The following is an 18313-nucleotide window of genomic DNA, read 5'->3' as shown; positions in this document are numbered from 1 at the left end:
ATCACTACCGGCTGACACATAGGTTTTGAATATTTTCTAGGCGGGCGAACTCGGATGTTTCTATTCCATACTCAGAAATTTGGATTCCGGCTTAAAAATGGTGACTCCAAGTTTCAACACGAGCTATTATGCGATCTAATAAAGCATTAACTTTCGCCAAAAACCGTTTTTGGCATACATATCCTATATTGCTAATAATTCGACGACACATATCCTCGGTTATCTCGCTGCACTACTCAATCATCAGCACTCGCGGCCCCATCACTGTAGAAGGATGTTTAGGGAAAATCTTTTCCTTTAGAAATCCCCAAAGAAAATAACCACACGATTCAAATCAGGACTGTTCGGGGGCCAGTTCTGTCCACACGCAAAATGATTAGGAAATCGGTTTGAAATGACATTTGCGTTAAAATTTTCATGTAGAAAGTCTAAAACAACATTAGCTGTGTGCGGTCTGACACACAGCTAATGTGTGGACCACTCGTTTTCTAATTGAAACCCTTTTCTAGCTGAGGAACAGCATTATTACGCAGCATGTTTAGATAACGTTCACTGTTCACTGTCTGTTCAAAAATGAATGGCCATATTACCCCATGACTTAAGATAGCCGCCCATACCGTAATTCTTGGAGCGAGATGTACCTTTTCATGTAACACGTGTGAATTTTCGGAAGCCCAAAAAAACACATTTTGTTTATTAACAAACCCCGTCTAGGTGAAAATGGTTTCTCATCTGAAAACCAAACATCGTTCGACAATACGTGTTGGTTCGCAGCCCATTCAGCGAATGCCATTCTTTGATGTTTGTTGTCAACCGTTAATTTAGGCAGCACTGTTATTTCGTACGGATTTAAAAATTCGCTGCACAGATCGTCGAGAAAGCCTAAGTTGTGCTGCTGCTTTTCTTGTTGATTTGTCCGGATCCTCAGCAACTCTGCTCTGACAGCTTCGACATTCTTTGGAGAACGAATATCGACAGGCCTTTCGCGCTTACTCTCAAAAACTGAACATCACTATTAAAATTTTCGCAAATTCGACGTATTTTTTTAAATGGGGGCGACCACCGAATTTGAAAATGTGCACGAAACCGTTTCATTAACAAACAACACTGTTTTTATGCGCTGTTCAACAGTCAGTCTTCCTTTGTCAGCCATCTTGGAGCGATACACAGAGTACTCAAAAGAGAAGAAACTAATATTCATGAACTACTGTCACTTCCGCCAACATAAAACACATTAATAATTATTCATCTGCAATCGAGTAACAAAATGAAATTCTCTTAGTCGGTGGAAAAAGTGGAGGGGAAAATCTACCTTAAATGGTTTGTTCTGAAAAACTCTTTCGTCTGCGATTTACTGGAACTGATAGATGTCGACTGACAAAGTTGACAGGTGGTTAGTCCATTTAGGTCTCCTAATCTGATGCAGCTGATTCGGGAGACTACTGCAGTCCAGATCTCTGAGGGAGAGAATCTTCTTTTCATTAATTTTTCAAGAGATGACATCTATATCTCTCCACTAAAGCCGCTCTGGCCTGACGATTTTATATAGCTTCTAGACTGGAATGAAGAGAGACATATAATTGGCTGGGTTCAAATATATAATCACAAATTCTGGCAGGAACGTAAAAGGGAAATGCACAAATGATTTAGCTTTTCGGCAAATTTAAATCGGGATGTATAAGAAAATGTGCTAGAAATTTGGTAATGTTGTAAATAACATATGTTATGTTATCTTAAAGTACAACGTGATTAAAATCATTCAACCCTACAATGATTAAAATAAAATATTGATGTAAAATTCTTATCTACCTATACTGAAAATACTCAGTTACTATTTCATTATCGTGGTATCTTGGTCTTGTATTCGTCACGGGTTCAATTAATTTAATATAATCGATTTAACGTAAGCGCGTCATATGTCAATAAAAAAAAATAATGTTACTTAATAATATCGTTTTATTACAGAATTTATTTCAAGTATTACGAAAAAAGGAACCAATTTGTTATATTTGAAAACAATAAGTACAGTAAGCAAAGGATTTTGGCAAACGGAAATATCTGCTGGAGATGCACAGCAGGGGTGAATTGTGCAACACTGAAAACAAACGTAAGTTTAACGGAAATAGTTAATAAAAATCATTTACATGACCACCAAGATAAGTCAGACAGACTTATGAGTGCGATCTCATAGGATAAAATGCAAATGTAAAGCGGCATAATTTATTTATCAAAGCCGCAGAGAATAATTAGAGTCGAGCTTTCCGAAATGAATACCGACAATAACTTGGTTCACAATGATTTGACAGATTTACGCAAAGATATTTACAGACAATGGCAGAAGCGTATGGGGCCGGAATGTGAGCTTACATGCGACACAAACGCGGAAAAACTAAAAAAAAAACACTAATATAATACTAATAACAAAACAAAAGCAACACTAACAGGAAATCGCAACATAACAAATTACGCAGGAACAAGACCAAGCAGCACCCTACATTTCCTCCACAATCCGTTCCCTAACCAAATAGATCAGAATTTCTGCAACAACTGACCATTCAGCCCGGTCTTTCCAGTTTTGACTGATGTCAGGCGTTGCTACAACGTTATCCAGTCGACAAATTACTGCAGTACGCTCCAGATCATATTTGGCGAACTCATACAATACATGGAAGACATCGTCCTGCACCCTACATTACGGAGACAGACCCGAATCCACCAGGCCGAATCTAGCCAGTCTACCCCTGAAGGCCTCGTGACCGGTAAGAAACTGAGTTACCCACTTGTAAGGGAAAATTCATGAAGCGCTCCGCAAGCTTCTAATGTCTGGAAATAGACCGTGCGTACATCACCCATTAATAGTTCATCCCATCTAGCCTGCCATACATCATAACCGTGTTGCTCGATATGCCGAATCCTTTCGGAAATCAACTTGTCCAACTTCCTAGCAACATATCGTTCCTGTCTCTCAAAAGTTAGAATATAAACGGTTTCACTCTCGCAATCAACAAGACCGCCTCCCGTGAAATCATCCCGTAACTACCCGTTACCGTCAGCAGTAATAGTCGTTGGGCCCTAAATAATATATCTCTATAACTACGGAATTTCATCCTATACGCCCAAGCTGGCGCAGCATACAACATAAATGATTGGCACACGCTCTTGTACAGGATGCTTCGGGTTGGATTTCCCATCTCTATATTCGCCAATAAGAACTGCCCGTCGCTCAGGATCATCCTCATGTTGAGAGGACCTCCGTAAACAACAGACTACTTTCTTTATATTAGATAACACCGTGTTACCCCAAGGGGCTTACCTCTCTCGACTAGAACTGCGGAATTGAGTACTCAGTGAGATCCATAAAAGGCGCTGTTAACCTTTCCGCCAGGTCCTGTAGGTCAATCCTTTCCAGACTCTGATCTAAACGCAAAGTCTCGCAGACAAAAGATTGACAGACTTCTTCCAATTCGCATGCCTGTGCAGAAGCCGACCCCGCTGAACCGGAACGTTACATCGGTAACGATCACGCAAACCACCAACGATCTCATAAATAATTAACTGATGATCATGTTAGGTTATAAAGCTCTCAACCAACTCGCCACTAATATCGGTCAGACCACTATGCCACAAATGTGCGTTGACGTCCGCACCAATGAGGATTGGACTCTCACCAGAGAATCTGAGAATCCTATTCCAGACCACGAGATGACGGTCAGCAGAGTCACAGTAGTGAAAATATGAACTTGCAACATAAAGATGCATCCATGACAACATGATGCTCATTAGAGAACTGTTGAAGAAAAAAAAAATCTATCTATTTTTTGCACAGAACAGCTGATATACTATTAGAACCATGATAAAACGTTTTCCAGTGAGAGAAACCTGGAAGTCACCAGGAAAAACGTAGAGATTTTGCAATAAAACGTGGGAATCCAAATTCCCACGAAGAGCAACCTCACCAAGTTCTACCTGAACAATGTATGCACTATTGTACGTTCAAATGACCGAAACTACCTATTAAACCTCTCGAATTATAGTACATGTTGACAGTTATTTCAAAACACGGACATTTCTTGCTGTTCACAGGGCTTATGGTTCTTGCAAAAATGTTTGAAATTAATGCAAATATGACCCTCAGATCTCTTAGTGAACTTGTCACGCTGTGCCCTTCATCTCCACAATGTGCATGTTCACATTGGCAGTGGTCTTTACCACTGCCAATTATTTACAATTCTTAGCCATATGACCATATTGGCAGCACTTGAAGCAGAGTCGACATCTAGGTATTCTCTTACTATGAACGAAGAAAGGTTGATAAATAACCTGCCTTGTTTCACGAAGCTATCAAGAATCTCAGGACTAACTTCGAATATACCAATATAAATCTCTGCTTTACGTCTACTCGATTTGAATAGCAATCGACATCCGGCCTTGAAAGTGGCTCAACCATCTAAGTATTTTGCTGCCTCAAAATAGTCAGCAGCTCATCCTCAGATAGCTATCGATCGATATCGTATATGATAACTCTTGGGAGCCTCATTCGTTTTGGGGCAACTCTCATGTCGGATGTACCAACCTCTAGACAGCCTGAAATAACTGTCACAGTCTCCTTGTCTGCGACAACGACCAATCCTTTTTTGGTCTTTTTGATATTCCGAATCCTCAATTTCGGCCTCTTATCACGCAAGACAACTTTAAAGTCATCCATCATCTGCTTGCAGATTTTTGCCCAGCACCGTCCTTAAAATTTATGAACAGGACCTCGAGTTGTCTACGAGGTAAACTAGTCTCACGCTTTCCTTTAAGTATTTCACTAATCGCTGTGGTTGCACTGACTGTGGCACCCGAGTAAACCTTCTTAACAACTTCCTCCTTAACCACAGGAGGCTAGTCACAACCGTCTCATAACCGTTCATCAAAGCAGTCATGATCACTTTAAGTTCCTTTAACTTTTTCTCAACCACCTCACGTAAGGTTTTTTTTACTAATCACATGGAACCCTCTAACACATGCATTACTGCCGCATAATGTTCATCAAAAGCTCTTAATAGAGGACTGGAGCTCCCAGCAATCCCAAAATCCCTCTGGAAATCTAGGACCGCATAATCCTTATAGTCCCACGAGCAGGGACTCATGACGGTCCAGCCCTCAGCTCCTCATCACCAGACACGACGAAGAATCATCGTGCTAAACCTCGGATAACACGTCACAAGAACATTTTATCTGCCTGATCTTACCCAAATAAACAAACAACACATAAATCAACCAAATGTAATAAACGTAAAAAATCACAGCCACCAAAGAGCCAATGATAGGCTAGAAACAGATCAATAAACAAGATGTCTGCCTAGCAAAAGATATTTGAAATAAAATCATTATTCCACTCAAAACCCCCATCTATTTATATGAACACTTAAAAGAGTTACACAGTGTGTAACAAAATTAATAGTGGAAAAAATCCTCGCTCCAAATGAAAAACGGAAACCGGCTAAAGTGAATCATAATTGGTACGGTTACATAAACAGAAGGATTTCCGAACTATGATATATTACAATCGACGGCCGTAAAGTTACTCCAAGATATATATAAAACTTTTTTTTTAATTGTGACGTTGCCATCTCCTACTTGTGATGAGTAATTTGTACTTTTGACTTATAATTCTGATTTATGTTTTTGTTCTATTTATTATCAATTTTTGTGCATATGTTCCCTACCAGGTTGGGTTGATGCACGGTATTGATCAGAATAACGATAATTCTGACTAGTTTTCGTTGCTAGATTAATGAACAACAGTTGTCAAAATAATGAGGCCACCCACCGGATGATTTGAACCGTACTGATATGGCAGTAAAATTATTATTGACTGAAAACTACCATAAATTATTTGTTATTAAAAAATGTGTAATTATAATAATTTATTATATAAATTTGTACATAATACGTTAATAGAAGGAAACATGTATTTATGTTTGTTTATGTTGACTGCTGTGATGCAAGTTATTTGGATTAAATCAATATAACCTGATACTGTACGGTTAAAAAATTTAACTGAGTGAATCATCATTTTTCAATTAAATAGAAATTTTAAATTACCAGGTTTTACTGTATCAGAAAGAAACGAAGAATTCTTTTAATGAGTCACTATTCTATATGTTTACAGATTGCAGCAGAGCTTCTTGAAGAAGATGAAGGGTTCATTATTGATATTCGAAACAAATAAGTTACAAAAACAATGGCAAATTATAGTACAGCTGGTTAACTATTCAATTTTTATTCTACTAATTCCAGTTTTTGTGTATTTACTGATAGAATTTGTAAAATATTTTTAAAGGTTATTTGTCATTGATCGTAACACAGTCACAAAGACGATGTAATATAGTATCCTAAAATTAAAAAGAAGAAAACAAATTTTATTGTTGCATTTCCCTTTATTTTTATGTGTACTCACCTATTTACTGAAAATAGATGTAGATAAAGTATGGGTACAAAGAAAGATGTTAATTCGCGAATTTTAGTCGGTTAGTGAAAAAATATAGCGAGGTTAACAGGACGAGTATACATATATTTGTTGCCACGGAATTTAATGTTCTGTCCAATCAGTATTACGGTACTAGCACATGCGACCCCCTCCGGAAAGGGGAGCGCATTGCATCCACCAAACACTAGGGGCCTCGAAAGGCTCATTCTGCTGGGCCGGAAGGATTTAACACCGAAAGGACTTCAGGGGACAGACTGAAGAGGAACACGCCGGGAGAACGAAGCTCATACGCGGCTAGTCCCCCTAGGTCAGCCTTGGTGAAATAATTCCTCCCGGTCTAAAGAATCGGAACGCAGCAAATAGTTCCGTTCATACATGAAACAAAATGAATATTATCGCCACTAAATAAATAATTACCCGCCCGTTAAAAGAAAGATACAGCAAGGGACTGTTGACCTGGTTCTGCGATTAGTAGAGAGAAACATCTCCCGCTATCCTTGCGTTTTGTTCCGTTCCGTTCCATATTACGATGTATATCAACCATTGTAATAACTTCTCGTCCTACAATTTTCACAAAACTGAATTCACTTTACTTTTTACAGTTCGCAGAGATTGTTACTGCAAATAGGTGTTAAGTGTAATGTTAATTAGAATACTACTACTATTATTACCGTTACAATTGTAATAAACTATTACTCGTATACCAGTAATTTTAATTTCTTGGAAAACAGCGCATTAATTAATTGCAATACATTAATTAATTAGCAGAGTTAATTATTGTTATTATGAAAATGTATTACTCAGTATTTAAAAAAAATACAAACAGTATAAATGTAGGAAACCCTTATATTTTAAGAAATAATTAACCGATGAAGAGAAAAGTAATGATATACAATCTTTGAACGTTTTCTGTCGCGTTCAAGTGAAACGATTAGTTATAAAAATCAATCGTCCTCTCTTTAGATGACCTACCAAACAGTAGTCGTATATCGATAGCAAGTATCGTATAAAAGATAAATAACAATTTCCTCAAACTAAAAATATAAATTGACGGAACAGTAACTCTCAATTGTTCCTTGTGTTTCCGCATGTGCCGCTTTTTGTTTTCTCGATTCGTGACAGAATATCGTGTATAGGATAAGCTGTAGTAAGAATTTATTTTTCTATGTTATTCTTATTTTAGTTTCATTCAAATGAATGAGCTTAAATTCACGGTGAAACATAGAAAGCTAAATCGGAAAACTCAGAAGATAATCGATAATGTGTACGATCTCATGAAAAAAGTAGCAAATATATTTGAAGAATCAGGAAAAGACGGTATTTTTTAGATTCAAAAGTGTGAAAAAAGAACAATAGGTTCGAGTAATGAAACCCGATCGCGAATTCAAAGAGTACGGAAACATATTAGGAAACCTCTCAGAGGCGTCATTTTCTTTTAGTACATTCAGAAAGTACACGAATCATGAAAAACTGTTGCAGGACATGATTAATATATAGCCGTAGTGAGATGGACCGTAAATCAATATTATAAATACTTAATGTGTGATAAAACTATATGATAAGTATGTGTAATTCTAATTTTAATTTGAGTTACAGTACTTAGGAAATTAGGATACTTTTGTATCAAATGTATTGTCATTAATTTTTAAATTACTCATAAAATTAATATATATAGTACATACATTTACTACTACTGCATAGAGTTATTGGTACTCGGTCGGAATTTCGTTCCGAAATTTTTTAAAATCTTTTTAACAATATGTACTTGTAGTTTTATACAATATCAAAAAGTACCTATAATTTGTATATCTAATTTAAATTAGATGGGGTTAGCGAGCGTAGGTTTTGTTTGGTAAGTATACTCGTATGTTGATTCCGTGCACTGATGAATCGTATATCAATCGTCCAATTAACGTTAAATTTACAAATTATATACTACAATAAGTTCAGGTACTATTGCAAAATGATATTGCACAATATTACAAGTACGGTTAAAAAGAAATAGAAAACTTCTGGGTGGAAAATTCTGAAAGAGTTCCGAGTTATTATACAATTAATTACTACTATGGATAGTATTAAAAATAATATAACAAGAATCTTTAAAACTTGCTTTGTACTTATTAGTCAAATTATTGTACATTAATCAAATTATTATCATACATTGCACGAGTTTAATCGGTAAAATTTGGATTTAAAACCTCGCATAGCCGTTTTTATATTTTGCAATTTTTTACACCCGCACCTTTAATTTCTACCCTTAATTTACCACCGTACGGGTAAGGAGGGGTTTTGCAAAACTAATGGTGGAATATTGTATTGTCACCCAACCTTAGTAACTGTGCAAAATTTCATCTATTGACAATGTCAGGAAGTATGTTAAATTAAGGATGCAAGATTTGTGGACAACATGAAACAAATTGAAAAAGCACTGTGAGTTAAAATAAAGCAAGTAAAAATGATGGAACCGTATTTTATTCTAAAAGGATTGTGGAATATCAGCAGGAGCAGGTTCCGTTAGCTTATTAGTAACGTTCAAATTTCGCGACGACACCTCCACTATGTGTTGTTACGATTTAAATAATGTCGATTGATATCGATTTTAATCCATTCTTAATGATTCTTAAAAATACTTAATCGTTTTGCCTTTACCGTTCACATACTACTACGGGAAAACGAAACAATCAGTACACATTTAAATAAATGAAACGTTTGAACCAAAAGGCATTTTAACTTAGTCTGTTCGAAACCGACTAGATCCTAAAGAAAATATATCCTAATGAAACGAGTCTTATTAATCATTTACAGAAGTAACTTTAATAAAATTTATAAACATCTTTGCTAAAAAAAAAAAAAAAAAATTATCACACGCCTACTTACGAAAATAATGGTCCATAAAATGTTCTATTTTAATAACCGATATTAGAGTAATTCGATTTAAATAAATTAATTCTTAACTATATTTAACCTGTGGGCTAAACCATCAACAGCAAGAAGAAGTGCAGTAGGATATCTCTGACCGACATTGATTTATACAGCGTCTCAAAAAATTATTACGCGAGAAATGAAAATGTAAACTAGTGTTTACACTCTGTTTAAGCGTTACTACACTACTTATTGGACAAATATTCATAATTTAACAACTCAATACATTTAAAAACTTTTCATAAAAGTTTTTGTAGGATAAATAGTCACATGGAGCTACGGCTCTTGAATTTTAAGCGAATATCATTGAATACAGATTTACTAAACATAGACAATTGATTCGGTTTTGGATTTAATATAGTAATGCGGTAAACAGTGAAAAATTACCATATGAATATGATTACATCCTTTCAAATATTAAACTGAAATCAAACTAGATATAAAAAATCGTAATTGGTTTAATTCTTTAATTATAATCCGACTAAAATATCTATCATTCTGGAAAACTTAAATGTGCTAACGGTCAATATTTCGTATAGTGGTTGGTTTACACTTGAATGTTTATGTGTACTAGTATCAAAAGTCCTTATGACTAATAAAAAATTAAGTCTTGTGATGGGTGGGATATTTTTAAACAGCGTTCAGAACTGCGATTGGTCAAATGAGCTATGTAGGTGAATATCTGATGGATTCCAATTGGCCAGAATTATTCACTCTTATGAGGAATTATTCACTCATAAAGCGAGGAGTTATGATCGGTTTGAATTTAGTGCGTGCTAATTGAATTTAGTAAATTCTAAACTAAAATTACTTTCAGTGATATGTTGGTGAAAATATGTTAAGATTGGTCAGTGTATTCATACCTGTGATTCGTTAAGAAGAAGCACTGATATGATTTATCAGAATGAATCGGTACTGTATTATCGATAAGGAAGTCCATATTGGTTGGAAATCGGTCTCATTTGATTTTTCTGAACTAAACTGTCATTAGGTAGAGTTCCAAGTTGTTTGGGGTGAAACTGAAATGTATTTGTCATACACTAGGATGAATATATAGTGTAATCAGTCAATGTTATCAGTTTCTGTTTGTGAGGATTAGAATCATTTAGTTAGGGTTGATCCATATTTCATAATGTTTAAAAATATTATATAGTTCGTTGTTACAATGAAAAACAATTTCGATATATTTTCATCAAATCTAAATTAAATTTGAACTAGTGATTGTTAAAATGTTAATTTTTTATTTATCAGCGGATATTTGTTATACGCGGCTAACATAAATTTTCAACTATAAAATTATTATGGTTTTATATATGTGTAAAATTGCCTTTTCCGATATATATATATATATATATATATATATATATATATATATATATGCATACGAGCGCAGTTTTTTTTCAACCTCCGACGAACTTTAAAAAAAAAACACATTGACATAACGTAATAATTTTATTACTAAAAGTTGAATAGTATCTATCTTATTTTTCTACATAATTTCCAAAACGATTGAGGAATGTTTCGTATCGTGACAACAGCTTTCTGATGGCCTCTTCAAAGAAGTTTATCGCCAGTGAAGTATGGTACGTCTTGACAGCCCACTGAAGTTGTTTGTTGGTGACAAAGTGTTGTCCACCCATCTATGCCTTCTCGAAAGAGGTGAAAATAGCTACGTTCTAGGTCAGGACTATAAGGTGGATGGTCAAAACCTTTCCTCCTGAATTGTTTGAGAAGGTTGGAGTGGCGTCACGTTGGCACAGCACGATCGTGCATTATCGTGGATCATAACCACGCCGGACGAGGGCATGCCTCCTAGTTTGTTCTGGATCGCTCTGCGGAGGCGACGAAACTATTTAAAATTTCTTTGTTCTTTTGATTCCTTTGTTGTCTTCTGCTCCATAAAGCCCACCAACAAGACACCTTTATGGTCCCAAAAAATTGTAGCCATTGTTTTCCCATTCCTCAGTATCTGTTTGAACTTTTACGGTTTGTCTAGCGAAGAAATGTGCATCCACTGCTTAAACTGTTCTTTGCTTTCTGGATTGCCATACTGGATCCAAGTCTCATCGCCAGTAACGATACACTTTAAAAACTCTTCCTCCTCATTATCGTAACGTATGAGAAACATTAACGCTGACGCCATTCACTGCATTTTGTGATCGTCACTCAACATTTTTGGGACCCAACGTGACACAGTTTCTGGTATCCTACACCATTCCCATACACTACCATCACTAATAAAGGTTTCACCATACACTAGGCTCATTCTGCGATGGATTTCAGCAGTGCTACATGCTTCTGCTTGCAGAAACGTATCAAACTTCGCAACACAATACGCGGGAGAATCGATCGTACCGGTCACATTTACATGCCCGCAGCTCGACTCAGACTGATGCAGTGGGGCTGGCAATGACAGAGGTTGTGGTGGGGGTGCACCGCAATCGCAACCCGCGCAGACCTGGCTCCTGCCTATCTCTTGCTTACTAAGATGCACGAAAAAAAAGTATATATATATATTTATAAAGAGACGTATCGTCAGAGTGAGTTTTCGATCGGAGGCAAAAATATAGTAGTGTACAGTAAAATCGCTACCCATTCGATCATTACGAAAGAACGGATCTAGGCAACGCAGTTTCACGAAATCAAAATAATTATTAACTTCCATTTTTTCTGTTTTGGAAATGATTCTTCTCTTTAACTTTTACATACCTCCCGTGACAGAATTCCTTCAACCGTAATCTAACCGTTACATAACTTGTTATCTAACAATATAACAAGTCTTGCCTAGAAATACATTAAATTCTAATAACATTAATACATATAACATCGCTAGTCAAACTGATCCTAATCTCTTTAAAATATAAAACGCTGATTCCTCTTCCCTGAAAAACATTAACCATACTAACATTAAAATTTCTCTAATAAATACTCAAAAGATAAAATAAGAACGAAGATGTTGAAATATTTATTTTAAACGACTCACCAGATTTTGCATGTTTTTTCAGAACATTTTTTGACCAACAAAAAACATTTCTTAGCTCGGTAATTTCAAGCTTGTGGAAGCTTTTTATAGAGCTTCTCATTAAAAGTTACCCGTGTTTAATGAAGGAATTTTCAGTCTTTGTTAAAAACTCTCTTTTTATTAAAGCTGAAATTAACCGCATGTCAGCTGAATACATTAATTTCGACTGATATTCAATGTCCTGGTCTAAGCTTGTTTATGATGGTAATTTGTAGATTTCCTGGTTCTTTTGAAACTTTTCAACATTAACTTTTGGAAACTCTTTTAAAATTCCTAATAAATTCAATATCTTAGCATTTCGATTTTAAAATTAATTTTTTAGAGAATTCTAGTCATGTGACGAATTCAGAACTATTAATTCAGTTTCATTTGGTAGGTCTAAATATTTCGATCTCCCAGTCAATCAGAATTACAAAGACTTCGGCCACCGGTATAGACAATAAATTTACAAACTTACCGAAATATAAATTTCGATTCTTTTTTGCAGATTACGATCTTCGGATCATAATTGTCAAATTGCAGTAGAAGTTATTACTGAAAATGCGCGACTAGAAAATGATTACTTTTATTCTTCCGAAAGGGTGATCAATAAAGATTCAATCAGTAAGTTGAAAACTTTGTTGGCGGAAACAAACTGGAAAGTAATAAAAAATTAGTTTTGATAAAAAATTTAAAAATCTTGTTAGAGTTTCTAAGGGTTTTCTTACTAGTTTTTTCTTTAGTAAAAAAATAATCCGTTAAAATATAAAAAAAGAAATGCACGAGTTACTAAGCAAATTGTACCTAGCTGTACGTTAAGAAATCTGCCTGAAATGTGTAAATATTATTTTTTCCAACAACTTACAGAATTATTTGAGAAAATTATAAACCAATTTACGCTAAAGTTGTCCGTACTACTAAACTATTATATCTATTATGATAATTTAATATTTAATTAAAAAAATAAATCTAATATCAGATGGTAATATTTGTGGATAGTTATCAAAAGTGAAAGCGGATTTGAAAATAAAGCAGGTCTGATAATCTCACCAAACATTCGAAAGGATTCTGACTTAACGTTTTTTCTCATATCCTATTCAGATAGTAGATGAATTTAATAACTGCTTTTCCAGTTATTCAAGCAAAATAATATTATGGATACATTTTAAAAAAACCTAGAATAGTTTCCTTGATGAATCTGAACTTTTATTCTCTGTTGAAATCCAAAGTTAAAACCTATATTTTAAGTATAAAGAATAAATATTCCGTGAATGTCGATGATATTCCTGCTAGTATTTTAAAAGAAGTTATTGTTATCCAACTTACATATTTAATTAATTAATCATTCCGCTACGTAGTATTCCCTAGTTGCCTTACTACTTCTATTGATATTCCTCTCTTTAAGAAAGAAGTTCGGCACGTAATTTACAAAATTATAGACTAATTTCGTTTTTGTGGGTATTATCTAGTGTTTTAAAAATTATGAAAAATCGACTTCTAACTATTCTTGAAAGGTATACCGCATTAACAAACTATCGGCATGGTTTTATGAAATAAAGTCACTGACATGGCCATTTCTCAGTTTTCAAAAAATATTTTAAATTTTGTATGTAAAAATATTTAATTTTCAATTCTTCTGTGACTTCAATAGAGCATTAGATTTGTTTCCATACTTTTATTGATGAGAAATCAAATTATTTATATCTGTCAGAAACTATTGGTTGTTGATCTAGAAAGAACTCTCTTTCAGCCAAATAGTAAACAGCATATTTTGAAAAAAAATTAATTTTTGTACCAAAACTTTTCCTGAATTTACATTTCTTTTTGTTTATTTAAATTGTACAAATGTGCCAGTGAATCAGATGATGTGGCAGTACTGCTCTAGAAGGTTCCAACTTAAAAATGGATAGTTATTACTACCCAGCAGCTCAGTGAAGAAAACATGAAGATAGTTTGTTCATTGCAATTGTCCTGCTTGGTCATTTACTACTATCAAGGAATAAATGACAGTTGATTTGGATTCAAATTTTGAAGCTATACATTAGAATAGAAGGTTAGACCTGAATTTTTGTGGCAGTGAAAAAAGCCATTGAACAGAATTCATGCTGTTCTTTCATATCACTACTCCGCATCGCTTTGGGCTGTCTTAGTGGCTTTAACATACAGACCTATGGCCCGTACCTAAAAAATCCAAGGTAGTAGTGCATTACATGGATTGCCAAATGTTTTTATAGTTGATTAGCGAAACTTAAAAAAGAAGTAGAATTTTTATTAATGAGTGATAAAGTTAATTTTCATTGCATTGGACAGGTTTTGTTATAGTAAAACATCTGTGTTTTGTTTGTTACAAACCCTGCAGCATTTCAGTTTCAGAGTTGCAATGTAGTGTGATTTTGTCCTTAGAAATTAATGGACCTTATTTTATATAAATCTGTAGAAAAAAGGGATGTGACTGCTATCCCAAAATAATCATATTAGTGAACATTTTATATCCTGAACTTACTTGTCATAATAATTTTTTCAACAAGATGGGGCTATAAGCTTTTATGTTAGTTTTGTATAACTGATTTAACCTTTCAACAAGTGATTTGTTCCTCTGGGATTATTTGAAAAGTATTCAGTTACACAGTTCAGGAGTAGAAGCATCAAATCCACCTAGACATTACTCAAATTCTCACAGAGATGCTGTAAAGAATGATGGTTAATTGCGCAAAAGACTTACGAAGAGTTTACAATAACATAGTGGTGATTGATGCATGTTATTCTAAAAAAAGAGGATGCTATTGAGTAAATTGGAATACTTTTATGTATAAAATTTGTTCATATCTTCAAAAAATTAAATACAAAAAATAATTAATCATCATTGTGTTTTTAAAATTACCTGATTTCCTGTCACACCTACATTTTGTAACTACAGTAATTAGTTTTAGTAATTTGCAAAATAAGCTAAGTTTAAATGAGGTTAGGTAATTCTGTCTTATTAAATTAACTACCTTAATACTGCATACAAGCATTTCATGTGACGCATACTGCATACAAGCACTTCTTGTTTAAAACAACAGACTATGTCATTATTGTTCAGATATGCATATGGGATTTATGCTGTAACTGTGAAATGTTTGTCAGTAACTGAGAAAATTTAAAATTTCTAAATATGTATCACATATATTAAACGTTTTTAAAAAAAATAGTGTATTAAATCAACATTTACAATGTATTAAAAATATAAGAAGAAATATGGATTAATTTGTTCAAATAAAATCTGTAGATTAAATACCTAATTACTCAAAAAAAGAGACATATTAATGCAAATTTATTATTCTACAGATGTGGCAGAATAATTAACAGCAGATGTGTTGCTTGTTATTACTGTACAGTGTATTTATTAGTAACTTAGTTACCATGCTGTCATCAATTCATATATTGTCACAAAACCAGTACAATTGTTATGTCCAAATGACTGATGTTATTTGCATAAAACAATCTGCTGTCATGACTGCTCAAATTCAGCCTCCTTTTACATCATCTAAAGATAATACAAGCACAACAGTTTTTTTGGTAAGCATTAATAATCGGTTTTTATTACTGTAAAATTATTCTTTACTTTTGTTTACTGTTAATTTGAAGGCATAATCATATGTTATTATTAATGTAACTAAATCAGTTCTGGAATAATTCAATCCTGAAATTTCTTGTAAAATTAGTTTAAGATGTCAGCTGCACATAACTAAATACTCAGTGTTAGATCATTTATTGGACTGTAATTTGGTTTAAATCTCTATGTTTGGTAGTATATTCACAATATACAAAAACTGATAATATATACAAAAACTGATAGAAAAATATCAGAGAAAATAACATTCATTATATTATCACTGAAAATAATTTTTTAATAAAAGGATAAATATGAACATTTGATAAGCATATTTGACATCCAACAAGTTTGAGGAATGATGCAATATTATAATAATATTTGAATAAAAAAAAATATATTTAAAAAAAACACATTATTAATCAAAACTGAAAAAAAATTGCCATATTAATTAATTAATATTATGCTAAACACACATTGTTATTTAAAACAACTTTACTTCCCCATTTATTAACACTAAATATATTTATGCAAAAATAGTAATAATAATTATAATATGACAAGTAAATAAACTTCCTCTTGACATACAGTTATTATCACTGTTGTGAAAGAGGTTACAGAATCGGTGAATTATATTGCTGATGAAATGGGAGTGGTGAATCACATTATGAAGTCAGTGATGATGAATTATTTACTCTGTTAAGTGATTTTATAAAACATTGTAGGAATTACATACATTTAACAATCACAACAAACAATAAGATGTGTAATCGAAAAAATATTAAATATTTAAAAATAAATTATGTAAATTTCTATTGTTGACTGCTTATATATTAAAAATGTATCCTATGAAATAAGTGTTTATTTGTTTATCGGGTAATCTTAAAAAATAGAATATATAATTGTTATATATACATTATATAACAATTATATATATATATATATATATATATATATATATATATATATATATAAATATTACATATCACAAATACTTTTAAATTTCACTCCCTTTTCTATCTATTTATGGTAATAAGATATAAATAAAAACCAAAACTTGGTTATGAGAAAACTATTCATCAGACAAACTCTAGACTGATTCCACAGGATCAGAAGGGTATCATTAGGATAGAAAAATGATTTAACTACTGTAACTCTACAGATACATTTATAACTTATTAATTACAAAATTACTCATATTATTACAAAGAGATGATTTATTTTTTACATGTGCTGCCTTTAAAAATGTAGTAGAAGAAGAAGAGTTGCTATTTTGAGCTCTTCTTAGCTCTCTAAATTAGCAAAAATTTTAATATTGGAACATTTCTTTTCAAAATAACTTTACCTCATGAAAAGATAAAAAAAAAAAAAAAAAATACGTTTTTTTCAATTTGTCAGTCTTTTTTCCTCACCAAAATCATCTCTAACTCCCTTTAATTTAAAAATGAAAGCACTGAGTTTTTTTAACTTGTCACAATACTTCAGCTTACATGAGAATTGGCGTTATCATATCTTTATTACTATTTTAATAAATTAACTAACAAACATATTTTTTGTTACCTAACATGCGATACATCATTTTAATCTGTTTTATGATGCTGAAAATGAATATGAACTCAAAATCTTTCTATCACCCACCATTTTTGAAAATTTTTTTTAGTTTTAATTAAAGGATTTTTGTCATTTTTTTACATACAGTTAGCATTTTAAGCTCTTATATTATATTTTGTTAGCTCATTTTTTATTGCTTAACTTTGTTAACATAATTTGTAAGCTATAAATAAACAATACTAGACAAAGAATTAAATCATATCATGGTCACACATTATCATATCATATCTAATTCTGAAGAGTGAGCCTTCATGGGCAAGATTAATCATGTCTGTGCAGGTCAAACCATGCAGCTGAGAACACAGCTGTGTCGTTTGTATTAAGCACTGGATTTAGGAATGAATTAATTTTGTTCAGTCTTATCGCTGTCTTAAGTTTGTTAATAGTGCAGTGTCATAATGCCTCAAAATTGTGTAAATGATATGGATGCCTTTTGTTATGTATCTGGTGAGTTTACCGTAAAATCAAATAGAAAAAACATTACACCTTTAATTAAAAAAAACATATTATTTGTACTTTCAGTATAAAATTGATGATCAGGGTAAGACGTGTATACACTAATCGTTCTGCATATTTAAGAGGATGGCTGAAAGGTACATGGCGGAAGGCTTTGCCATTTGGTGTACCTGTGGTTTGGCATAAACCAAAGGATCATGTAACCGATTGTTACTTTTGTTTAACAAGTGTGTGGAATTTTTAAAAAATCTAAATA

General features: G+C 33.1%; 2 protein-coding genes across 3 annotated transcripts in view; both read left to right on the top strand.

Moving 5' to 3' along the window:
* Nucleotides 1-6370, top strand: part of LOC142320880 (acetylcholine receptor subunit beta-type unc-29-like) — a 43572-nt gene extending 37202 nt beyond the window's left edge. For both annotated transcript variants that reach the window (XM_075358862.1, XM_075358861.1), the window contains one exon: nucleotides 6158-6370. In XM_075358862.1, coding sequence (XP_075214977.1) covers nucleotides 6158-6217 — 60 coding nt within the window. In that variant the 3' untranslated portion in view covers nucleotides 6218-6370. The remainder of the gene's footprint in view (nucleotides 1-6157) is intronic.
* A 9378-nt stretch (nucleotides 6371-15748) lies between these two features.
* The window catches only part of LOC142321546 (uncharacterized), a 35857-nt gene continuing 33292 nt past the window's right edge, over nucleotides 15749-18313 (top strand). Inside the window, exon 1 of the mRNA XM_075359712.1 lies at nucleotides 15749-15956. Coding sequence (XP_075215827.1) covers nucleotides 15750-15956 — 207 coding nt within the window. The 5' untranslated portion in view covers nucleotide 15749. The remainder of the gene's footprint in view (nucleotides 15957-18313) is intronic.

The sequence above is a fragment of the Lycorma delicatula genome, chromosome 3, assembly GCF_047948215.1.
Source record: "Lycorma delicatula isolate Av1 chromosome 3, ASM4794821v1, whole genome shotgun sequence".
Taxonomy (NCBI): domain Eukaryota; kingdom Metazoa; phylum Arthropoda; class Insecta; order Hemiptera; family Fulgoridae; genus Lycorma; species Lycorma delicatula.
The sequence above is the reverse complement of the archived record's forward strand: the minus strand, read 5'-3'. Positions and strand labels throughout refer to the sequence as shown.